We start from the raw sequence: 25,489 nt of genomic DNA on the forward strand, positions 1-25,489 counted from the left end.
CTGGGATTTCTATCCTAGTAAACCTTTTGTCAAAGGCAACCAAAAAAAGCATCTACTAGGATTAAAAGGTCAGACACTATCAATATTCATCATATGCACAAGCTAATCAGATGAGCTGTGATGAAAGCATACTTTTATTGATGGTCATTGTCATTTGTGGCCATGTCACAAGTACATCGTACGTGAGATGATATTACCCTTATGCACTCCTTGATCTATTTGCCGAGTGTAGGAACGCCAACACCTGATTGAGCAGGAGCTGAGCGAGGAGGCCAAATCGCGGGGTAAGAAAGCCTCTAAGAAGAAGACGCAGCGCAGCACCACGCCGGCAACAGAACTCGCTGCTCCTCCAGACAGCAGGGTATCCTCCTCAAGGTCCATGACTGTAAGTTGGATACCAATCTGATCGATGCACATAGATGAATAACTTCAGATGCAATTCTTCCATGGCACTGTCACAATCTCTAAAAGGTGTGTCTGATTTTGTGGCTCCGCCTACCATGCAGAATTACTTGACTCTAGCATTGAGCTGTGTGATAAAGATTGGCATAATTCCTAGGTTATTGAAGGTTTTGGCTTGTCTGAATGGGCACATCCCAAGGGACTCTCTACTTACTTGATTTGCGCATAATTTCTGTGCTATCTGTAAAAGCGTGGAATAGGACTACAAAGTACAACTGTGTTATTGCATAGGCAGAGCCGTGTAATGTGGGCGTTTCACAACAGTGCTTCCTCAAGAGTTTGCAACGCGTTGGCCAATCACAGTGGGCATTTGGAAAGGGTCGACAGATTTCGCGCGTTGTGATTGGCCGATGCATTGCAAATTCTTGGGGGCGTACTATTGTGAATCGCCCGTATTGGCCTGGCCTGTCTGCTCTGTATACTTGGCAGTGAATTGCTGCTACTGCTGTTGCATATCTTGTCTTATGCTCCCCTATCCACAGAAGAATCCTCCAGTTTGATTTCAGATTCTAAGCTTTTATATTGAGGATGGACCCCCTTTTTGGCTAAAGCACTCTATGAAAATCAAGAATTATTCCAAAGTTTTATACAAACAGTGCCACAAATTTTTTGTGACAAGGGCTATCCGCCCCGAGCTGAAGTGCACCCCCAAAAGACAGACAGGTGGTTACAAGCGGGTTCTTGCTCGTGTTCTGCGCATACGCAAAGACCATACATGCCGGAGTAGTTAGTTACGCGTACTCAGCGTGGTCCTCGTCAAACGCACATATACTTGCGCGCCTATGCGTTGAGTACCATTGATCTCTATTATAATGGAGATCAATGGTAAGCACCGAAAAAAACACGACCTCTTTCGTTCTGCTCGGAGCGGATAAGTGGATAAAAATAATCCCAAATGAAAACTGAGGTTTTTTTCTTCATCTATCTTTTGCTTCATTGTTGTTTTATATCTTGGCTACACCCTTATTCTCATCACCCATCACTCCCTTACCTTTTATCCTTGCACCTTGTCTTATTCATCTCCTTTGCACCACCTCTCCTCTTGCTGTCTCCCGCTTCCCATGCCTGCTAACAGAGCAGCATGAGTCAGGCCAAGATGAAATGGAAGAAGGCATTCCATAAGCGGGTAAGGTATCCCTCCCCAACTCTTAAGGTGCTCTTTGTTGGTTTGTTGCTTCTTTTTCTCTCTCCTTTCTTGTTACCGAAGCATTTCATGAAAGGGTAATTTCCTGCCAGAGAAACGTGGCTTAATAGTGATTTGTTTTCATATTTTGTCCTGCTATTTGCCCTCAACATCATTTGCATGCATTTTCACATAATGGTATCATTACTTTCATGTTTACTTTGCAGCCTTAGCGAATGGCTCATTGCACTATTTTCAAAATTTGCACAAATCTGCTTAGCTTGCATTTGTGTATATTTGTTTTAACCAACACTTTTCCATCATGTTTTTTCTTTTAAAACTAAGAGACAAAAAGTTTTGTCTAGTGTTGCCCGTCTTTTTTTAAATGCAGAGAAAACATAGATTTGGTACATGTTTTCCTTGCATACTGTTGACTGTGATGAATATTGTTGGACAGTGTTTTGTATTAAGACATGCGAGTAACCCATGTACATTCTCAGTTGGCTTTGTGCCACTCTTGTAATACAGAAACTGCCTCAGTGATGTAATTGGGTTATATTTAGTGCGAGTTCTTGAGCATGTTTTAAAAGATAAAAAGTTTTCTCTAGTGTTGTCCGTTGGCCTTTTTTATAAAAAATGCAGAGAAAACATAAGTTAGGATATGTTTTAATTTTTTTTTTGAAAGAGTTGTAGGTGTATCTTTGATTACAGAATTTACAGTAACAGTAAACTACTGAAATGAGTTTATGAAAATGTTATTTTGCCTAGACCTGCCTTAATCTTCCAAAATCACCCTCTGCATTGACCCAAAAAGCACAGTTGTATGTGTGCTTCAGCGTTCAAGGCGCATCGTGCCTCATGTCAAGAAGCAATGCTTACAGGTCACACCTTTCTCAATTCTGCAAAAGCCTGCCAAACCTGCTGGTGGATTCTGAAGGGCTCCAGAAGGCGAGGGTCAAAGATGGTGGGTAATTTTGTTGTCACTTCTTTGCGTCACCAGAGTTTGCCCGGGGAGTCCGCCGTCAGTCAGAGCCCAGTGCCTATGGCCGTCAAGGAGGTCCTGTCCACAAATGCCGGCACCACTTTCTATGTGCTGACCGTCGCCGGGGAGCATGGGATATCCGAGGAGGATTCTCGGAAGGATCAAGACGGGGCTGCCGCCTTCATGACAGAGAGCGAGATACCAGAACGGGAGGCGGTAGCAGCTTACACCGAGAACGTCATGATCCCCGAGGAGCTGTTCCGAGAGCTGCGGAAAGTGTGGGTGCTGAATGGAAATCTTAGCAAACAATTCATTTAGGCACCTAAAATTGGGGAAAACCTCCCTGTTTTCTATCTAGTTGTTTCATGTGCATACTATATAATGCAGAATTTCCCCTTCTGGTAATCAAACTGAAAATCCTTACACATTAATATAAGTTGGTTGTTTACAAGTTTCATTGTGAGTAACTCAGTCCTAAATTGGGTTACAAGATGTTTAAATATGAGCCCCCTGCCACCAGACTTACGAATTTGAGATCTAGTTGTGAGATAGTCGCTGCAGCGACACCAATTAGAAGTAGCAAAGGGTGAAGATGAAGTAAACCGAACATGGGTACTTTATTTTATTAAATATATAATTTTTCTCTATGCAGAATGCGGCTGGAGTTTCTGAACCATCTTGAGATGTGGTCTATGGAGGCTGTGGAAAGAGCCAATAGCGTTGTTGCAGCCAAAGTAAGCAAAGATGGCTTTCGGTATGATTTGAACTGTTTAAAACATCAAACCTGTTACCAGCAACAACTAAGATTGAGGAGGTTATCGCTGGTTATGTTTGAGAAAAGTTTTCAGCTCAGAACCAAGTCAGCAGATCACAGGAAAGGATATTTGAACCCAACATTTGAAAAAACATTCTTAGCTGACCATGAGTCTCTGTACTGCCAGAGACCAGTGGACATTGATTTTTATTTCAAAACAGAAATCAGTCTCTGGTCTCAATTCATTTACAGCTTTCACACTGATACACATGAAAAACAGGTTAAGGAGTGTCAAGCATAGGAAAAATGTAAGACCACCAGGGAACCACTGCCAACATGATGGCAGCTTACTGGCCTTGTCTTATTGTGTTTTGTGCCGTATGCATTTTAGACAATTAAAACCTGCTGGTCAAAGGGGTATTCAGCTAGAGTAATGGTTTTAATAAGCCTTTTGCAAGTGACCTTTGAATAAAATCTGGTACTCTGAGTTCTTTAAATTCACGGGAACATAATAATTTGAATTCTCCATACTAAAAACACTGTTGCTATACCTCGTGATTCAGGGCAAGCTTTTGCTTAGTTACATAAGAGACGTCTTGCACCAATACACTGCTCTCAATGGAAAAGAAGGGCACAAAGGAACCAGTCCATTCCAGAGATGGTGGTCACTATGCAAAAGCTTGTCCCGAATCACGAGGTATTGCAACAGCGTCTTTAGTCTGGGGAATTAAAATTGTTGAGTTTGTGTGCAATCAAATAACTCAGTGTACCAGATTTCATTCAAGTTTATCTCGCAAATGGCTTATTGGTTCGTTTGACCTCAGATTGAGGAGCTGAACAGCGAGCTAGATTTACGCCTTCACCTGCACGGGCCCCGGGCCAAGCGCGCTGAACTGGACATCCACCATGTTCGCGCTGCCGAGCTGGTCCTGCACCAGGAGCGTGTCTCACGCCATTCCAAGGGCATCAATGGTGCCCTCAATGACGTGAAGGCGCGCTTTGCCGAGATGCAGCATGAGCACAACCGGCTGGCCGACAAGTTCCGGGAGGAGATCGATGCCCTGGAGGAGGTGTTTGTCAACGCCAGCAAATCAGCTACGTGAGTTTTTTGTTTTTGGTTATCGGAACAAAAAAGTTAGTCATGAGAAGTGCATGCACCTTAATACGGACAATTCACAATACAGCGCTTCCAGAATTTACCCCAGACAGACCACTTTATGGTCGACACGCTGCCGCGATTAAGCGCACCTCATACATAATTTGGGGATATTGGATTGATTTAGACATTCCCTGCACCACAAAAAAACCATCATTTTGATAACCTTACACCCATTTGCAGTGAGCAAATTTTGAATTTTCATTCAAGGTAAGCATTTGGAAATATTCAAGTTTTCTGCAGTTAGCGAATGAGACTTTCTCGACTATTTATCCCATAATGCACTTCAAAAAGCCTCTCCATGACAACTTCTTAGTGGTGCACTGCATGCAGTGGGAATCGCCCGTATTCTTGTACATGTAGAATCTTTCCTTGCCCAATGTTCTGGGATTTAAAAAAAAAAAGTCGTATTAAAATGGACAATTTGAGGACTGTTAGGGATATAGAGTTTAAGATCCACTTCAACAAATTATTCAAGTACTTTTGCCCGGTTATGGTGCATTGTAGTGCAGGGCAGTTTAATGTATTTAAGAGTTCCCTTTTGTAGGAAAGATGTGAGCGAATGCCATGGTATGGGTCTTCAGGAGATGTTTTTCATGTGTGATTTGAAGAGCATATTCTGCTGTTTCTTTTGATGTAAATCAAAAACAAAAACTTTTGTATTTATTTCTTAATATCTCTCTCTCTTTATTCTGAGTTAAATTAATAATGTAATGATCACACTTACACATTTTTTGATTCTTAAGCTCACCATGTTGATTTTCAATGGCATCAGACATAATTTGCTCCAAATTAATGATTCTGGACAAGTTGTTGATTTTCCAGCTTTGTTGTCCCTGTGGTTTCGTTGTAACACTCACTTAAGTAACTAAAGTCTATTCCATCAGTCCAGGTAGTTGACCATCAACCGTGTTTGTCTCTGTCCTCAGTCTTGTAGCCTTATCGCACCAGGTCAGCACCAAGGTAGAAACCCATATGGATGTGATCCGTGCCTCGCTGCGACAGTTCCGCCAGTACCTGGACGACACGCTGCAGATGCTGAGGGAGTCGAATGCCAGATTCATTAAGTCATTCAAGTGAGTGGCACATTTGGGGATTCCTTCAGCTCCAGTGCTTAGTTAGTAATCGGCCTTTGTATGATGACGTCACACTTTATTTACATGTGCTTTTTCCTGTGGAGCCAGTGGGGGCCCACTGTCCACTGAACACGTAGTAAAGCACACGTTTAAAACAAAGTGTGGTGTCATCAGCACGGAAGTCTTTTGAAGTGTCAGTGCAGGATGAATTCTTGTTCCTAAAGCTCGACTTGGGAATTTAAGATGAGATGTGTGCATCAAATTTGGCGTTTTCTTAATGTTTGGATTGTCCTTCATACTGATTAAGAACATATAATTTGGGTTTTAAGAAATAAAATATGATGAAACGAATTTCATCAATACTTTCTGGGGGTATTTTGCTTTTGTCACACAAGGCACTCCTTGTCAAAAGGACATTAAAAAAGTACAGACATTTTGCCTTTGAAATTACCCACAAATAAAGTTTTCAAGGAGTATTGGCCATTGTTGTTGTCCAAACAAACTTCTGAATACAGTAAACAAGTCAAAAGAGAAATGTATGCCAAGAATGTAAAAAGTGTGATATATAATAATACTCAGCTGTAGAGACTGTTACTGTTCTGCCTTGAATGACATTGTGCCTGGGCTCATGAATATGGAAATTTTCATAAGTACCAAACCAAAATGTGGAAGTTTCTCCATTTTGCTGCCAGGTGGTGGAGAGCCAATGTAACATTTGCTAGAAAGCTGTCCTATATATGTATTCAAGCCAAATAAGAACACACACACATGAATTTGATGCCACCATTGCCACCACAGTGATGACATTGTCTCCGCTCCCTCCATGCATCATGTGATATGTCAGGTGATCATTTTTTTTGTCCGTCTGTGCTATGCATCAGACGATGAGATCATCATCATGAGGTCACAGCCAACTTGTAGGGACTGCCGTTTTTTCTATTCTGCTTCTGGAGTGTATACCATATTTTACATGCTGTCCTATCCTCTCTGCAGACTGTTCTCGGATGGCGGCAACTTCTCTCCCGAGGAGATCGACTCCTACAAGAAGAAACTGGAGAAGTTGGCCATCAAGATTGACTCGGCCGAGGGCTTTGTCATGGCAGACCTGGAAGGCATGGAGGCTAGGAGACTGGAGCAGGCCTTGGACATCGCTAACAAGTTTGAAGACAGGTACATGACTAGGCAAACTCTCAGGATAGACAGTGGTTTGAAATGACTTGCAAGTCAAATTGACATCATCTTATGCATAAAAAGGATGGGAGTGACTTGCAAGTTAAATTGGCATCACCACATGTATCAAAAGGATGGGAGTGACTTGCAAGTTAAATTGGCATCACCACATGTATCAAAAGGATGGGAGTGACTTGCAAGTCATATTGGCATCACTACATGCATCAAAAGGATGGGAGTGACTTGCAAGTCAAATTGGCATCATCACATGTATCAAAAGGATGGGAGTGACTTGCAAGTCATATTGGCATCACTACATGCATCAAAAGGATGGGAGTGACTTGCAAGTCAAATTGGCATCATCACATGTATCAAAAGGAGGGACTTGCTACTAGATTCACAGAAGATTATCAGCGTTGTAACATCAGTTATGGTATTAGAAATTTTGTTGTAATTCTTGGCCGCATCTCATACATTTTGACAGCATCTGATGAGTTTTTTCAGAATAAATACAGTGATAATTCGTACACTGGCAACAAAGGGCTGTATTACTCAGGTCTGTATTGCAGGAAGTGGTGGTGCAGTATTCAGGAGAGTCAAATATTTCTTATGTCAGGTCAGAGTTTGCTGAATCCCCAGCACCTAGCTTGAGCATGGAAAGGCTGTTCTGTACATTGGTATAAAACCATACGTTCAATCTGGCGACAAAACAGCTACAGGCCTTCTTGCTCACGATTTGAGGAGTAAAGCAGTATGCCTGTACACATGATGTTAACTGTTCATGTTAATTTTTCAAGAGGGGAGAAACACATCATATCAGATCTTCGTTGTGCTGTTAGAAAGGAACGTTTACTCAATCTGCCCACTGAGTGAGCTAAAGTTACTACAATATACAAGGCATCTTGTGATGTATGAGAAGAAATTTGTGAGCGTTCTCCCAAAACAGTTAACACTCACTATTAACCACTCCGACAATTGTATGGTGGGCTGCATAGAATATTACAGTTGATGAGAGAACTTTCAGAAAACTGCCACCACATAACAAAGTTGAGCTCGTGGAACTTGCTCTTGATTTTGATATATAGGTTCAAGCACCACCTGTTTGACCTGACCTTCATTGAGAAGCTGACCCGCTGGCTGACCAACACCCAGGTCAAGATCAAGGCGGAGGTAGCTGAGAGCAACGCCCAAGCCCAGGCCCTCATGCACCACCTTAACGTGCTGGAGAGACGGGTTGATGCCTGCGAGAAGCCCAACCTGGACAAAGAGGTGTGTCTCGGCCGTTTATCTCCATCTGGCATGTCATCTTGCTTTAGAGAAAACAGTGCTGTGACGTTCAAGTTCTGTTACCCTTTTAGGAATTTGATAGGGTTGTTAAGTTAATTTGGCTTCTGAATTTGTTGTTTACTTTGGTGGGAAGTGATAGACACAGAAAGAAGATTAGGAACTAGAAGGGGATAAATATTACAAACATTCTTTAAAGACTTTACCAGATGATTTGGAGTGATCAAAATTCCCAAGAGGCATATTTGAATTGTAATTTGACTTTGATGTACTGTGATGAAGTATCTCTGAATTGTGATTCAAACAATTTTGTTACCTAAATGGAAAATATTTTTGAAAGTAAGGGAGGTCATGCAAGTATGAAATAGTCTGGCACTTTCCCGTGTGAATGTGTACAACAAATAAAAGAGGTCTGGACTTTACACTTGGAAGGGTCACTGTAACTGTCTTTTTTGCCCTTTCAAAAGAGATTTCAGCTTGCGTTACAGAAGAGTCCACTTGAGTGGCACAAATCAAACTTGGCATGAAAGACTTTGACTCGCATAGCCTCTGATAGTTGACCACGGCACAGAACAAATCGGAAAAATAGCACTTTAATGACAAACCAGAGAAGAACTTTCAGGTTTTGTAGCACATACTTTTTATCTGTTTAATGTTGCTGTGAAAGCTCATGCAAATTATAGGTAAATTATAGCTCGGTAATAGTCACAACTCGGCTTCACAACTTTTTTGCTTGTGTTCACCTAACTAAACTCAGCTGCCCACCCCTTTGCTTAGTATGTCGGGGTATTGAACGTCTTTATCTCCAATCTCCAACAGCAAATCACGCCCACTCAGCTACTGGACAGCCTCAAGGCCATCTTCCAGGCCTTTGATGACCGAAGCAGGTACATCAACTGTCTTCGGCACCTGTCCGTCACCCTGGACTCCCCCACCAAGAAAGCCGGCCTGCCTGCCCAGAGTGCCAAGGTGGCCTTCAGCGGAGACGATAAGCCCCCAGCACAGCAGCAGATAGGTCAAGGATCAGCGGTCCCGATGACCACCGTTACCCTGACAACGCTGAAGACTGCCAAACCCCAGGTTGAAGATTCAGCAGTGTCTCTCATTAAGAACATACTGACGTAAGTTGGTGCCAATAATTTGAGTCACTTTCTTTATGCAGCCTCGTTTGACAGTAAGCAAACTGTTACAATAATGCAATCTCATGCCTGGCCATTTTGTCAGTAAGTTTGCTTTTGATTTGGAGCTGGAAGTGTCTTGTTACCAAGGAAACTTAACATCAGATAAAAACTTGTTTCTCTTTCTACACAGTGACTGTGAATTGAATGAAAGAATTTGTGACAGTGCAGCATTTGTCTCAAAAAAGCTATTCTGAACAGCCTTTTGAGAGTTAAATTTGAATGAAATCTGGTACACTGAGTCCTTTCAGTGTCCTGTTCACATGAACATGGCAATTTGAATTCTCCGTACTAAAGACACTGTTGCTATGCCTTGTGATTCGGGGTAAGCTTTTGCTTAGTTACAAAAGAGACGCCTTGCACCAATACACTTTTCAATGGATAAGAAGGGCACAAAGGAACCAGTCCATTCCAGAGATGGTGGTTGCTATGCAAAAGCTTGTCCCAAATCAGGAGATATAGCAACTGTGTCTTTAGTCTGGGGAGTTCAAATTGTTACGTTTATGTGCAATCACATAACTCCGGGTACCAGATTTTATTCAAATTTAGCTTGCAAAGGCTTATTTCCCAGTCCTCGTAGCATATAGTGTTTCACAGTTAATGGATCATTCAGTAAATTTGAGGTCTTTTTTCCTTGTCCCTTATCACATTAAGTTCAGAACACATTCTTTAATTTCCAAAAGTGATAAAGTCACGTAAATTACTTGCCAAACAAAGATAGTTTGAAATCTATTTGAGTTATATTTCCATGTCAAATTGCACAGTGACAAAAGTATCACACTTTTGGACCCAAAATTAACAGAAGATTCTGAATGTCTATTCTTTTTTTATGTCGTGTACCCCCCCAACACGTGCTCTTTAACCACTTGCTGCCACTTATCAATGTTGATGATGCTGGTCCGGGATAATTATCATTTTTTTCTGTTTTCAAAATTCTTTAAAAATTCCTATCTTCATTTACTGGACACTTACACCCACACCAAGGACTGTGTGGTCTCCACTCTAGCCTGACAGACAAAAATCTATTGACGCCCGAGTATTTCAGCCAGGCCTGCAGCCTTGTAAAAAGAGCCCAGATTGTGCGGTGTTATATAGCTTTCTTTTCTTTACGAACCTGGCACAGTGTGCTGCTGACCTCTTTTCAATAGGGGCCAGATTAGCTGTGCTGTGTGGCTCATCGCTGTGGTGGTGGAGAGCTTTTGTCCCCGGTGGTAATCCGCTTGCTCTAAATGCCCCAAACCCTGGTATACCGTTTCAAAACAAAGCTGGATTATCACCACTTTTCAGAGTGAAAAAATGTCAGTAATGCCCAGCAGCCTGGTCTTTTGTTCCGAGTATGGTCTTTTTACAAGGCCCTGTTCCCTTTGTCAGAATTTTGAGACCCCGACCACGCATAATTATAAAGCATACGTGTCCGTAACCGGAATCCCTGGCAGGAAGTGGTTAATATAAGCCACACAAACAAATGTCATTATTGACACAACTTTTCAGCTCAATTTACAAGTTTCAGCCCCATAAATTCCTACTCCGGTTGCCCAGCTCAGAAGGAATTCCATTTGGCAGCATATACAAATGAATGTTGAATTTCACCAGAACGCACAATTATTGACTTCAACCTGACAACTTTTCTACTCTGAATACATGTACCTTGACTGCAAACTCAATGTGGCCCCGTTTCATGAGCAGGTCGCAGAAGATGAAAGTGAAACTGAGTGGGGAGGGTGATACTTCCGCCGATGCACCCCTCACTCCAGGGGTGATCAGACCCCCAGGCACACAGTCCACCATACAGACTGAGGACGCTAAGGCCAGGTGTCTGGGTAGGGGCCTGCCAGTCAAGACCCTGCAAGACAAGGACAGGCTGAAGCCAACAAGGAAAGGCATGACGCAGGGCATGGACAGCAGTAACCCAAGGAGGAGCGCCTCAGGGTGAGTGGGGGATGTTTACTTTAATAAAGAAGAAATATGTGACCTGTCACCACAAAATGAGCTTAAGGTCGAAATTTTCAAAACCAAATATTGGTATATGTGAATTCAGCAAAAAGACAGCTTTGCATTGGTATGTATATTGGAGATCTAGAGTAAAAGTATGAGATAACAGTGTGACATTATTTTAGCGGCTTTAATTTGCATCTTTGTTCCACTGTTTTAACATTTCTGGCGAGGCACGGTTAATGCTATTGTCAAAATTGCTGAGCAAATGACATTTCTAAATATATGATCCTGCGAAATATTTATAATTAAATAGGAGACAGTTTACTCTTTCCAAATATTACAGTACCCCCAAAATTGACCTCCACTTCATTAAGAGTTTAAACCCTCAAAATAGAAAGGAACAGAATGCGACTTTACGCTCATTTTGTCATGACGGGTCACATAGCCACTTTCCTGAAAAAGCTGCTGAGGCAGGAATTTTGTGCAAATTCTTCAACTTGGCCATTATTTCTCGGGCCCATAAAGTGCATGTATGTAGTGAGGCACAACTCTTGAGTTTTAATTGACATCAGTATTTCCCCTTGAGTTCTTCTATTCAGCCGTTTTTCATCTGCCCTGGTAAAAATTGTGGCACGTGTCCAGACGTCAACCGGTTCACATACAAAAGATCCACATTGTATATAGGCGTCACCCATTGCAGTGGGTGTTTTTTCCAATTGTTTCAATACAACGAAGTTGCTAGTTGGAATTTTGCAACCTTTTATCTGTTGTTAGTGTGGTTTCGCTCCCTAGCAAATCAGCTGACCCAAATAGAGGAGGTCTTTAACCTTAACAGTCCTCAGTCCTCCAACCGGTGAAGGATTGAGGAGTGTTAGGGTTAATCCCCTTACTTAGTTACTTAGTGTATAGTACGGGCTCCGAATTCCACATGTAAGTGCTCAAGAAAGACATTTCTGAATTATTGTGGGTGGGGGGTCCACTGAGTAGAAGCATCTGCCTGTGGGATTGTCTTGCACCCTTTGATCCAATCAAGCATGACACGTTAGTACATCAACCGCAGAAATTACAAAAAGAATTCTTAAACGAGTGTATACATCCTGGTACAAATAAGGAAAATTGTGAGTTTAGACGTCATCCAGTGTCGAGTGGTTAAACAGGGAGGCATGCAAACTTGGATTAATGAGATCACAGAGTTGTATTCCAAGGCCATACAGTGATCACAAGTCAGTCACAAGTAATCACATTAACCACTTCCTGCCGGGGACTCCGGAATCGGAGACGTATGGTTTATATGCGTGGCCGGGGTCTCCGAACTCGGACAAAGGAAACAGGGCCCTGTAACAAAAGACCATACTCCGAACAAAAGACCAGGCTGCTGGACATTACTGACATTTTTCACTCTGAAAAGTCGTGATAATCCAGCCTTGTTTTGAAACCGTATACCAGGATTTGGGGCATTGAGAGCGAGCGGATTACCACCGGGGACAAAAGCGCTCCACCACCGCAGCGATGAGCCACACAGCGCCGCTTCATGCTAATCTGGCCCCTATTGAAAAGAGGTCAGCAGTGCACTGAGCCAGGTTCTTGAACCAAAGAAAGTTACATAACACCGCACAATCTGGGCTTTTTTTACAAGGCTGCAGGCCTGGCTGAAATACTCAGGCGCCAATGAAGGTCACCTGTCAAATCAGAGTAGTGCCTAAAGATTACTTTGTACAGCTAAATGAAATGTTAAATGAAATGATGAATTTTTGAAGAATTTTGTAAACGGAAAAAATGATAGTCATGCCGGTCCAGCATCATCAACATTGAAAAATGCCCTGGCATGAAGTGGTTAAGGTCTAACTTAATGCAGCCAATGTCAGTACAGTAAGCTTTGTTCACGAAGTGGCCATTTTAGATCCTGTGCCCGGAGTCCATTTGATCTGCTAAGGATCTTGACATGGAAAGGTGTCTGACTATTTTGCTGACACATTTTTTCCCCCAAATATAGTTGTGCCAACCAGAACACTAGGATAGAACATGCAGTGTATCGTTTTCCCTTTATGATCAACTTTGTTTTTGCTGTCCTGAACTTTTGGAAAAATGTTGTAATGATTGTTTCACTTTCAATTCAAGATGGCTATCTTGTAAATAATGTCAGTTTTTCACAAACCCTTGAGGTTTAGCTTTAGACAAAACCTTCATCAAAGTATTCCCTTCAGTATTGCTTGTATCCAGAGTTGTGTAATCAAGGCAAATTTAGGATGTTGCCTTGAAGCGAATGTCGACAGTCTGGCATGTGACTAAGCAACAGAAGTGGTATTGTCAAGCCCTCATGTTCACCACAAATCACTGTAGGTCATCCCATCCGTAGTCAAGTCACTAGTTATTTGTCTAAAAAAAAAAGTTCCTCCATTATTACCCGTGACCCAACTCGCGATTTTGACTTGCGAACGACTTGACCGCAGTTATGGAAAATGGGACAACTTGGTGCAGCAGAAGTTTGACCTTTCGGTTCATTTGTGTCGCTCTGTGTAGGATCCAGCGTAACAAACACAGCCACCTCAAGTTTGACCCCAAGTATTACGTCTTTGGAGATAAACCAGAACGAGAAACGTAAGTCCTGATGGCACGTTCTCACACAATGACAGGTTTGAAATCCACACTGTTGCTCTTTACTTTAGTTTTAGCACCCGTGTACAGGAAAATGTCTCAGGTACCTAATCTGCACCATAAACATTACAGTCAATTGATACACATCTTGTAATGTTTTGGGGTTTGGCAAAATGATATTCTTTTCAAGCACAAAATACGGTAGGTACAGCTGTACACATCACTGGATGTTTAACCCCTTCGCGCCGGTAATTCTTTTGACCGCGACTGCTGGGCTGTGGTATGCCCTGAATGGAGGGCTTTGTCCATCAGTAGGCCCCATTGAACCAGCAGCTGCATGGTGAACAGACTGTATGTCTGGTGTGCACTAATGCTCACACAGAGCCAGGGCTCTTGCCGTCTCCCGGAGCAAAGGGGTTAACAAATTAATGGAAAGTTTATGGTACAGATAACGTACCAAAACATTTCCTTGTTCATTATCTTATCTGAGTTAGGATACCATGAGCAAAGGATAATTTAAAACAACACGGGATTTAGGTGTAGTAAATGGATTGTGTCTGTGACCTTTCTTGAAGGGAAAAAAATTAACTCATCCACATGTGCTGTAAAAAACTTTTTTCAATCTGTTCCAGCACGTTCAAGTGTTTTTTCCCCATAATTGTTGATGAATGGCACGTTTCTTGATTGCACAGTCTCCTGAAATGAATCACGATACTGCAGAGATAAAAACAGTCAAATTGAATCAACATTCCTACCACATCCTCTCTCCTCATGGCAGAATATGCCATATCGCCCAAACAAACAGAAATATACCTTGAGCCCTTCCTCAGCATAGAGACAATCTCGAACTTATTTATCGATGGTTCCACCCCACACCGAACTTTGATTTACGGACAGGCACTTCCTGGCCCAGATAAGACGAATCCTGCAGGATGCACTGGAAGGGCTGCTGACGACCGCAGACGTGAGTATGATTGATGTCCGTTTCCTTTCGCATCTGACGTGAGAGGGATGCCGCCTTGGCTAATCGACTCAAGCCCCCTCGGCTGATTATCTCAAGCCCCCTGAAACTACAGTGCTTTTCACTGTGAATATCAGGTTGAAGTCTTTTGTATGGCGTAAGAGAGTTTGTGACATCGACAGTCTTAACCAAAATGGCTGTGGTGCCAGGAGATGGCCGTCATTCAAACTCAGTGCATGATGAGTTGAGCGATATTGAAACCTAGTCACATACTCTCAGCCTGTAGAAGAGATGTAAGTTTTGCATTGTTTAGGCTCAGTACATGATTACCCCAAGACAAAGGGAGACTTGGCAGACATTCAAAAACCCATTACTGCCCTGTGTTAAAACACCGTGGGTTTGTGAAATTTGATGGCACGTACTTTGCGCCATGTCGTGTTGATATGAGCCCTGTTCACACGCTGTTTCCCCACCCACAGTTACCTTACATACCTACATGTAGTGTGGACATTCCTTTCTTTTTGTGCAGTTAAGAAAACTCATTGAAAATACTCGTTTTTCTTGAACCGGGAACACAATTTTCAGCTTGATTTTTGTACAAGGTTTCCTTGACTATTCCTCTTGCTTTTACGACAGATGACCCCTACCCCAAAATGCCTCTAAACTTCTTTTTCAGAGAAGGGGAAACGTCCTGTGGACATGTGTAAGTCCACAGAACGTCTTCCTTTCCTGCATCGTGTGGACATCTTTTGTTTTAAGTCCACACTAGGTATGTATGGTTAGCGTACCCACACTGACCCTGATTCCATTTTTGACCATCTCAAAACTCACAGAATGTATAGGGTTAATTACAAGAAAATGTGTCAGCGTTTATCAGAACAACTGCAGTATTTGAGAAAATGCTGCACGAAAGTGTCTCTAAAAATACTGACAGTTCGAAAACATCCACCTTAGGGTTAAATTGATGGAGCAGTGATACAGCATAGCAGAGTTTACGGGATCTAACCCTTCCAGTTAGAGCCATTATTAGTGTAAGGTTTAATTTCACCGCCTCACTTAACTTTCTTTTGAAATAATATTTGGCATTTTTGCCGAGACAAGTGGCTTAAGTTGAATCAGTATATCAGAAAAGAGTGTCCTAAAAAGAAGTTAAAATTGACCTGAAGTACATCCTTTTTTGTGTTCTTGTAGCTTTACTACCGCCAGAAGGGATTAAGGCCGCCGACCAGACCGCGAGCAATACATGAGACCTTTGAGCTATGTGCCGACGTAGTGGTTTCCAAGTTACAATCCTACTTCATTCAGGCTGAGGAGTACCACAATCAGTGCCTGCAAGGTACATGGGAGTGATCCCCAATGCAGTGCGCCACCAAGAGCTTTGCAAAGAAGAGGCAATTTTATCAGTGCATTATGGGAAAACAGCTGACATCTAGGCATCAAATGTTATAATGATACCTTCAGAGTATTTATAAGGCGCACAGTGTTCAACACTATCTGTCTTTCACACGTACTGATATACTGTCATTAGCCCTGCATATTGGACTCACATCTGAACATTCCAGAGACCATCTGTGACCCGTCATGACAAAATGAGCGTAAAGTCGCATTCTGTTCTTTTCTATTTTGACGGTTTAAAGTCATATTGAAGTGGAGGTCAATTTTGGGTTACTGTAACATTTGGAAAGAGTAAGCCATGTCCTATTTAATTACAAATATTTCGCAGGATCATACATTTAGAAATGTCATTTTGATATTGATATAAGAGAATTTTTTTATATTCAAGAATAGTGAGTTTGTTGAGAAGTATTGTATATAAAGTTCTTCCGTCATCACTGTTAAACAGTGCACGGAGCATAATTGACAATATGGGCAAGTCATCAAGCCTACTGTGGAAAAGTAGGCCACCGTACACCCAGCATGCGGGCAAAATACGCACATATTTTGCCAGATTAAAAGAAAGGGATAGTCTCATGCATTGTGGCTGACCGATCTATTTCAGAATTCCGGGAGCAGCTAGAGCGCCTGGAGATCTTCAACGGCCGGGTCCCCCCGCTGGTGATCCGAGAGATTCTGGGCAAACACCTGAAGGTACTGGAGATGTCTCTGCATAAGGTGTCTGAGGGATTCAAAGGGAACATGGCTCGATGGGACAAGGAGAGGGTAAGATCTCACGACTAAGATTTTGTCAGCTGCACGTAATTAAAACATTTGAAATTTCTTGGTGGCAGTATGTGTTTCTGAATCACATTATAGAGGCTCTTGTTGAACCTGAGAAAAGGAAGCAGAAAGCAAATTCTTTCCTAAGCCATTTACATCTAATAAAAATATCTGTGGCTTCTTAGATGCTTCCCAAATTTTGGAAGAATTGTCAATGTAAGAGGAGAACAAAATTTACAGTGTAGAGTGTGTTCCACATTTTTCTTAACCTTGTGAGTTTTCCCCTGATTTTGCACCAGGCCGCGGAGGATTGTGAATACAGTTACAGTGCAGTAGATTTTGGTTGAAACTTTCATAAATCACGTCAAAGTTGATAAAGGAAAGCAGACAATTTTTTCTTGCTGCCATGATACAACATGCATCGTTCAAAGAAAAAAACTAAGGCCGAAGCAAGCATGGCCTCGGAAGCTGGGACTTTGTGTAATATGTTTTTGTTTCTGCCCAAGTGACCCTTTAAGACAGTCGACTGACAGTCCAAATGGTCCATTTAGAAAACTCCAGAGCTGTTTGAGGAAACGGCAGACACGCAAAAGGGTCTCCAAGCCATTTATATAGCCCCCCCCCCGGTCTTGTTTTGCTTTGCAGGCCCAGCATAAGACTTTACTACGTCCCACCCTGGGCCACCCACACAATCGCAACCAGCTGCAATCACTGTGTGAGAACGAAGACACCAGGAAGAAAGATTACACCAGTGGTGTGGAAGATAATACACACAAGTTAAAGGTACACTTCAACCAGCCGTTTTTTTTTCCAGTACATGGGAAAGGTTGACAACTTTATTGGAACACGACCAATATTGTGACAACTAGTGGAGGGTAGACATTCCTGTTCTGAAGTATATGAAAGCTTGGCTGTTGTATTGGTGAATGACTAATGTGAAAACAAAGGATGGGATCAGTGGATTGGGCCAGTGGATGCCCTGTTCCCATAGTTTGCACGTAGTTTCTTGAAGAGGAGAAAGAAGCGGAAAGGTTCAAGGTCCCCAATTGAATGCAGAAACAAACTCACACCCACCCGCACTTACACTCCCCCTCCTCCTACTTACTGACATATCTAGTGTGGACCTTCCTTTGTTTTCGTGCAGATAAGAAAACTCAGTGAAATACTCAGTTTTCTTGAACTGCAAACATAAATTTCAGCAGGATTTTTATAACATGTTTCCTTGACTTTTGCTCTTCCTTTTACGACGGAGGACCCTAACCCCAAAATGCCTCTAAACTTCTCTTTCAGAGAAGGGGGAATGTCCTGTGGACGTGGAAGTCCACGGAATGTTTTCCCTTCCTGCATCATGTGGACATCTTTTGTTCACAAGTCCACACTAAATATGTAAGGTTAGCGCACAAAATGAATAGCAGGCCAGATCTAGAAACAATTTCCCAATGCTCCACAACAGTCACTCTCTTTACAACCAACAAAAATGTTCTGACATGAAACCTTTCATGGTATTGATGTGATAACGTCTGTGTGGGCTCAGATATTGGCATTTTTCTCCTCATTATCTGAACCACAGTCTGCCTCATTTGCTGTGCGTACTTCTTAATAGGGTCTTTGCCCCTTCACCTCTCATGCTTGACAGGACTCGGCCAAGTCTCTAGGGTCAGACTTTGCCCTGGAGCTCGCTAGCACATCGGAGAGGCTGTTGCTGATGTTTGACTCCCTCCTGACTGTTGACGAGGTCGAAGTGGGACGTAAGTTAACATATTAGGAACTGAAGGAAGACTCAAAAGTTGCCTTAGTGAGAGTCAACAAATCTGTGAGACTTATATCACTCATTCTTCTCAAAACAACACAGCTCACAAAAACGATCTACATTTTATGTATTATACCAACTGTTTCACTTGTTGTTTCACTTAAACCAGACCACTTGTTAGTTATAAACAAGGCTATGTTCCAAGCTTGGTTCCTCATCAGAACTTAATTTGATTTACTTCTTGAGCTTTCTTTTCTGTTAAGCATCAAAAATGTTTGGATGCAAAAGTTATAGCTGAAGTTACCTGGTATGTAGTGATTGTAGTGAAGAGTTGTAGTACGGACTTCAGTTTCAAACTTAGCAGAATATTCATGAAAGATTGTGTTAGTTTTCAGACAAGACTACACTCTAAAGCAAATTTGTAATGAGTGATGAAAGTACATGTATTTACTATTGGACAAGAGCACATGGTTGAAATGTTGAAGTACTTTCACTGAATTACAGCTTAAAAGACCACATTGTTTGGTTGTCAGGTGTTGATCCTAAACGTCTCAAGACAAGTGCCCTGATTCGCCGTAAGAAAGCTGGCCTACCATTGGAGGACAACGAGTACGTGCCCCTCATCAAGCGCGGCAGCCGCCAGTGGCCGGGGATACCGACCGACCAGTTGACCGACAAGCAGCGGCCGACCAAACCACAGCTGTCGGCCGCAGTGACCACAGGAAAGACCACTCTAGCCCATCAGGCCTTGGTGGACGCAAGAGATGAGGTCTTTCAGGTGAGAAAGAAACAGCCTCGCATGTCCAACCACCAGGACATTTAACCACTAGCCCATGGTATTTATTCACAACAGACTTGTCCCAGGCACCGGATTATTGTCGGCAGAAACTATACCGACTTTTCGCCCCCAATATTTCCATTAACGTAGCCTTATTTGGAAAATGAAGACAGTGTTGTGGAGCCCTCAAGCTGCCGTGGTGCCCAGCTGTTGCCCACGGCTGCTTGAGGGCTCCACCCATGCTCAACTTGCTTGAGCTAGCTCAAACCTCTGTATGAGCAAACTCAGTGGGAATCACTAAAGTATGGGGACAAGACCAGACGTCACGCATTACTACATAGAGATATCACTGGAACATGGTTTAACATCGTCTTCATTATGTATAGAAAATACCAGCATGTTAGCACGTCATCCAGTGTTAAAAAAGATAAGTACTGCTGATATTGAGATCCTAAGACTTATTGTATATTGTACAGCCACTTTAAAATCTCCAGAGGGCACTGAAACAAGTCACGCAAAGTTTTTATCTCGCGTGATAAGGCGCTGTAGTCCAGCAGTTTTTAGTTGTGCTAGTAATAGAAGCTTCTAGTTTTTCTCTCAAGCTTCCTTATTTTTTTGGGGGGGGGACTGGGGTAGGGATCACGTCGTAAGAATTTTGCTTTGGAGAGATATCATTCCTGCTGGTGTATTGGATTCAAACTTGCCAGCTCTGATCCCAATGGAGTTTATTTTTGAAAAACTGAGACACCTTAGCTACTAAGCATGAGGCCATGGGGTCCAGGTCATCCCAGGAATGTGTGATAAAGTAATTAGGGTTTGTGACTCCAAGTCGTAGGGTCGATGGTTCAAATCCCGCTTAGTCACAGGTCGTAGGGTCGATGGTTCAAATCCCGCTTAGTCACAGGTCGTAGGGTCGATGGTTCAAATCCCGCTTAGTCACAGGTCGTAGGGTCGATGGTTCAAATCCCGCTTAGTCACAGGTCGTAGGGTCGATGGTTCAAATCCCGCTTAGTCACAGGTCGTAGGGTCGATGGTTCAAATCCCGCTTAGTCACAGGTTGTAGCCTTTGGCTGGTTGCTTTGCTACTACTCTACCTCTCCCTACCCAGGAGTATAGACGAATCCGTTAACTGCAGTAAGGCTGTCACTGCTTACTTCCAGGAGCTCACCATGCTCGAATGGTGGGTTCTCATGCATCAAGGATGTCCTGAAATGTAGCTTCTAATAAGGAACCTGAAATTTACCGCAGAGTTCAGCATATCTGGCCTTGCCACCTTGTGCCCACAGAGTTTCCTGTCGCTGTTTGCCAAAAAGGATAGCATTAATCAATGAACAAAGAGCACTGACGTCAGCCAACATGGGCAGCGATGATATCGCAGTTCCTGTCACTCATCTGTATGCGATCGCTCATTCATCATTTCTTTTCTTTTTATTTTCAGTCCGGGGCAGGTTTTTGTGGGCAGCTGTTGTAAATTGGTCGTGTTTTGCCTGAACCAGCTTTAGCCATGGAGGTCAGGGGAGTTGGTCAGAAACTTAGTCGGGTGATGCATGTTAAGGATTAGTGAAGGGCGCTGTGTCTGGCCAACTCATGGATACCAAGGGTGGACATGCGTACCTGTACGCGGACGCAGTCATGACGGGAATTTTTCATCAAGTGGGGGGGTCACCACACATATTTATGCAAATTCATCGGCTGTGAAACTAGCAAGGGGAATTGGAAACCGCTTGGCATTTGGAAGCAACTTTTTTGCACACACTTCTTCATGTAATATACATGTTTATTAATCCTACTTCATTCCTTTTGACTACCCGTAAGTTGGCCAATGGTTTAAACCCTGTCAAAAGCCCACCGTCAACCTTACTAGCACAGTAAAAGTGACATTGGCATGCTTTCCAATGACACTAGGTCTTACATTGTTATCACTGCAGGGTACAGTTGAGTACGTAAAAAGACTGTGTTGAGGCTCTATGACAGCTGTGGAGTTTCTAAAAAAGAATTAATTATTTCATAGCTTCTGTGTTTTCTGTTGAGGCACCCGTAGTGAAAGATAGATTGGTACTTTAAACCCATTATCTGCCAGAGAGTTTTCAAGTGTGGGTCAGTTATGCGTCTCTCAAAATGAAGAGGACCTAGGTTTTAACCCCTTCACTACGGATGACTGCTACTACAGCACCTTTGTGTGAGCATTAGTACATACCACACATACAGTCTATTCACCATGCAGCTGCTGGTTCAATGGGGCCTGCTGCTGGACATAGCCCTCCATTCAGGGCATACCACAGCCCAGCAGTCGCGGTCAAAACAATCCCACCGTGAAGGGGTTAAGCCTTTCCCATGATCTAGTTCCACAAAGGTTTAATTAATGTACATGCCAGTACATGTACACTTGCACACAAAGTGATGAATGCTTAAAACACTGCTGCTGTCACATGCACCAGACTGATTCCGTCTGCTGTAACAGCTCATATGTTGAGGAGATGTGAGTTCTAAAGCTTTGTCCAGGGTTTTTCCCTTCGGAAAACAAATTTGTATCATGTTTTTATGTACAGGTACCTTAATGTACTGTGAACGAATTCTCCAGGTTTTGCTTAGAGGACTGTAGTTAGACTGGAAGAAATCCTTTTCCGTTGAGGAATGCAACTTTTTTTGGAGGACATGGAGGAGTGGTACTCATGCCTAAGCAAATCAATGTGAACCCTCTCTAAAGTGGAATTTGAAGAAGACAGTCACAAGCTCGCAGAATTAGGCATTCGGGGGGCATCAGGGGTAAAGACACCGATTTCTGTTCGATGTATCTCTGCAGAATTTCAGCTTTATGTAATGCAAGTCCATGCCCCACTTTAGTTTGAAGTAGGTCAGGGTCCAGCATACCTTAGAGAGCAATAATTTTTCTTGAGCCTCTCTGTCTAATGAAATGTCATACCCAAACTTGTTTTGATTAACGCAAGCAGGTTATCCAGGATTGATGATTCCTTCCGTACCTCTCTTCTCTGGGTTGTTTGGTTAATTTGATGTTTGCGTTGTGGAGACACCCTGAGTTGCTTATGAAATTGAAACAAAGATGAAGTTACTGCATTTTAACCTGAAAATGGCTGACAGTGCATTTTTTTTTTGGTTAGCAGGTAGTGATGTTTCCACCATTGTCTGGCCGTTATCGTGAGACAGAATCAAATTAGGTGTCTTTATTGGCCACAGGATGGGTGTGTTGAAGCGCGCGGCCCAGACGCATTGATCAAAGCCTCATTCCGGGCCCTGCTCAATGGCCCAGAAATGACAAATTGTGACCCCTTGTCCACAATCACTCCTGATATCCTGTCACCAACCTCTGTGCTTGTTATTCTGGACTGGTATACCGCAGCCCACACTTTCTGTGTTGTTTTTTCCTAACCTAGATTTTTGTATCCAGGTACATGCAGGACAGATGAAAACACAGGGCTGGGTACCAGACATAGTTGGCTCTTATGCAGAATTTTACGTTTTAGCTGGATTTGACAATTTGATCTGTTTTGATACATGTATATTTGGTCGAAGTCCAGACTATTGGTGACTATGAGGAACACAATAATATATGTGCAACATTTAGATTACTATGACATAAAGTATTTGGCATCAGCTCTAGTAATGGACTACACCCCATGAACTCCAGTTTTGAATAATTCAGGTGCTCAAGATGAACTTTGAACACGTCAGCATGAAAATTAAACTTAATTGACTGTGGTATTTCCAAATTAATTTTTTCTTCTTTTTTTTTTCCTTAAACCGCCCCGAGCTGTGGATCAGTAGACCCCTCTGTGTAACCCTAATGTGCTACAGGAACCGACCCGCGGGATATGTGCGGCTCCCTGATAAGGCCCGTAATGACACAATTCCCCTACAAGGGGAACATAGGCTGGGTCCGTGGGGAATCCTACCATGCCCAGGGTGCAGGTTTTGCATCTCATACATAATCATTTCCATACCCTCTTACTTCTTGATGTGTACATCAACACCTACCCACTCCGTGGAAGGAGGAGGGGGGGTCTAGGGTCTTTTTTACGGTTGAGCTGGAACTGCCTTGCTGAAAGCAGGGAATATCCTGCGATCGCTGGTCGATTTTTGTGCATTGTTTTGGGGGAAGGGTGTTTCTTGCCCTTTTGTCTGTTAGCGTCAAGCCCCGTGGTGAATTAGCTGGGCTTGCCCAGCTCATTGTAAAGACATCCTGAGGCTTTCAGCATGTTAGAGGAATTGTTTTTGCTTTGCACATAGGGGTTTGTCGGGGGCATGAATGTTTAAAATTAGTGGCGAAGAAGACTGTCATTTCACGGCATTAGCCTATTTCAGCACTGACACACTTTGAACGTAACTTTTCTTTCTTTCTACTCTACCAACAGGCTGGTTTAGGAACAGTGAAAATTAAAAAGAACTTAAAAAAAAAAAAACAGCGACTGAAATATTCAGGACATAGATGTAGGCTTCCTATATCATGAACAAACTGTCACCCTGTTACCAATGCATTTTATAACGTTTGTGTCATATAGTTTGCTAGTTTTTGCGCTCTGTGTTTTTTTTCTTCATGTTTTTATCCCATGTGGGCAGTGTTGAAGTCAAGTCAATCACAAGCCACCAGGCTGCAAGTGAAGTCAAAAGCAATTCAATCAAACTGAGACAAGCGTTCCTTTTCATTGCTCAGATTGGAGACTGAACTTGTAGACATACTTGTGATAGACCAGACTAACACTGCATGGCCTTCCATGGGGAGTGGGGAAAGGGGGTTATCCTTAAGCCTAGGGTTACATACGCATTTGGCTGCTCCCCAAAAGTCATTAACCTTCAGTAATCACCAACCACAGACTCTTCCCTCCTTGCTTGAATTGAGGACAAGGACGAGAGGCCGAGTTGAAAATGGGCCTGCAGTGGATATTTTTTAGTCAGTGAGGTTGAAGTACATGTATACCTTGGGCTTAGGTTAAGCCATGTCATTCTTGATCAGGACCTATTTGCACGCATGTGGACACTGTAATGTTGGAGGGAAATCAGTAGAGCTTCACCTTGACCTGGGCGAATGACATACGAGGGATGCATATTGCGCACACACTCCTAAATTTATATCCACTGCAGCAGGCTGACTCATGAGACTTGAACATTATGTGTATATTCCACTAGTCACTCTCTCACTGCCCTTCTGCTTGGGACAATAAGACTTTGCACTAGTGCCTAATACCACTTGTAATCAGGCTATGTAAGGTGGCTAGGCTCACTCTGTGCTATTGAAGTAAGATACAGGAGCTTCCCCACACTCAGGTTTTGTTTGAGGGACAGAGGCAAAACAGCCACCTGACACTCTTCTGAAGTAGACCTTGCATGACTGGAGGAATTTGATGAGCAGTCTGATTGTGTACAAGTATTGCTATTTTTTTCTGTTGTCTACAGACAGGAATAGTTTCCCATGGTTCTTATTGTTAGCAGTGGGGGCTCAGGCTTAAGGTCCCCCACCCCTGGGGTTTTCAATTATCTTTCTGAAAATATACACAGGACGATATGTACATGTACATCTTAAACTACTAGCTAGGTAGGTCTCATATAGCCTGGAGCAGAATCAAACTTCCTGATTCAGAGTTCATGCATATCATATCTTGGCCTGACACATATACTATGGACAAATATGCATCAGTTGCCTCAGCTTACTGTTTTCTCCTTTGCGTGCCCTGGCAGTTAGGGCTGAGTCAATTAGAATAATACTCGACCTTAATTCTATCGAATATCTGAATATTCAGTCGTACTGACTAGCAGATTGTTGAACAAATCATATACAAAATCAGTTGCAATACTGTAACTCACACAATTGTATATTATAATCACTATAATAGCTTCTCACATCTTGGAGGATCTCCAGCCATGATTTAGCAAGATTTAAGAGACAAAAAATACTCCTTGTCCTTTAAAAACTTGTAATGAATAATAAACTTTTTGAATTGTAAGATTTCTGTCACTTTTCATTTGAATCTGCTCGAAACAAGCCTCCATAGTGCAATTTTTCTCATTTTAAACAAAAAAAAATCTCCCATCGTTTCACGAATTTTGCATTTGAATATTTGAATTCAGAAAATAATATTCGAATATTCGATACTCGATCGAATATCCAGATATTC

General features: G+C 42.6%; 1 protein-coding gene across 2 annotated transcripts in view; it reads left to right on the forward strand.

The window, feature by feature from the left end:
* ccdc180 (coiled-coil domain containing 180) overlaps positions 1 to 25,489 on the forward strand; it is a 39,240-nt gene that overhangs the window by 11,835 nt on the left and 1,916 nt on the right. The window contains exons 15-31 of one of the 2 annotated variants that reach the window (XM_087143619.1): positions 233 to 385; positions 1,538 to 1,588; positions 2,586 to 2,845; positions 3,220 to 3,301; positions 4,146 to 4,420; positions 5,407 to 5,553; positions 6,547 to 6,723; positions 7,809 to 7,992; positions 8,827 to 9,128; positions 10,872 to 11,114; positions 13,641 to 13,718; positions 14,613 to 14,679; positions 15,868 to 16,012; positions 16,676 to 16,836; positions 17,479 to 17,616; positions 18,470 to 18,581; positions 19,117 to 19,361. In XM_087143619.1, the coding sequence (XP_086999745.1) occupies positions 233 to 385; positions 1,538 to 1,588; positions 2,586 to 2,845; positions 3,220 to 3,301; positions 4,146 to 4,420; positions 5,407 to 5,553; positions 6,547 to 6,723; positions 7,809 to 7,992; positions 8,827 to 9,128; positions 10,872 to 11,114; positions 13,641 to 13,718; positions 14,613 to 14,679; positions 15,868 to 16,012; positions 16,676 to 16,836; positions 17,479 to 17,616; positions 18,470 to 18,581; positions 19,117 to 19,361 (2,820 nt within the window). The remainder of the gene's footprint in view (positions 1 to 232; positions 386 to 1,537; positions 1,589 to 2,585; positions 2,846 to 3,219; positions 3,302 to 4,145; positions 4,421 to 5,406; positions 5,554 to 6,546; positions 6,724 to 7,808; positions 7,993 to 8,826; positions 9,129 to 10,871; positions 11,115 to 13,640; positions 13,719 to 14,612; positions 14,680 to 15,867; positions 16,013 to 16,675; positions 16,837 to 17,478; positions 17,617 to 18,469; positions 18,582 to 19,116; positions 19,362 to 25,489) is intronic. The other variant, XM_087143620.1, reaches the window with a different exon arrangement.

This window comes from Acanthaster planci, linkage group LG11 (genome assembly GCF_054643075.1).
Source record: "Acanthaster planci isolate LZ-2023a linkage group LG11, COTS_SCS, whole genome shotgun sequence".
Taxonomy (NCBI): domain Eukaryota; kingdom Metazoa; phylum Echinodermata; class Asteroidea; order Valvatida; family Acanthasteridae; genus Acanthaster; species Acanthaster planci.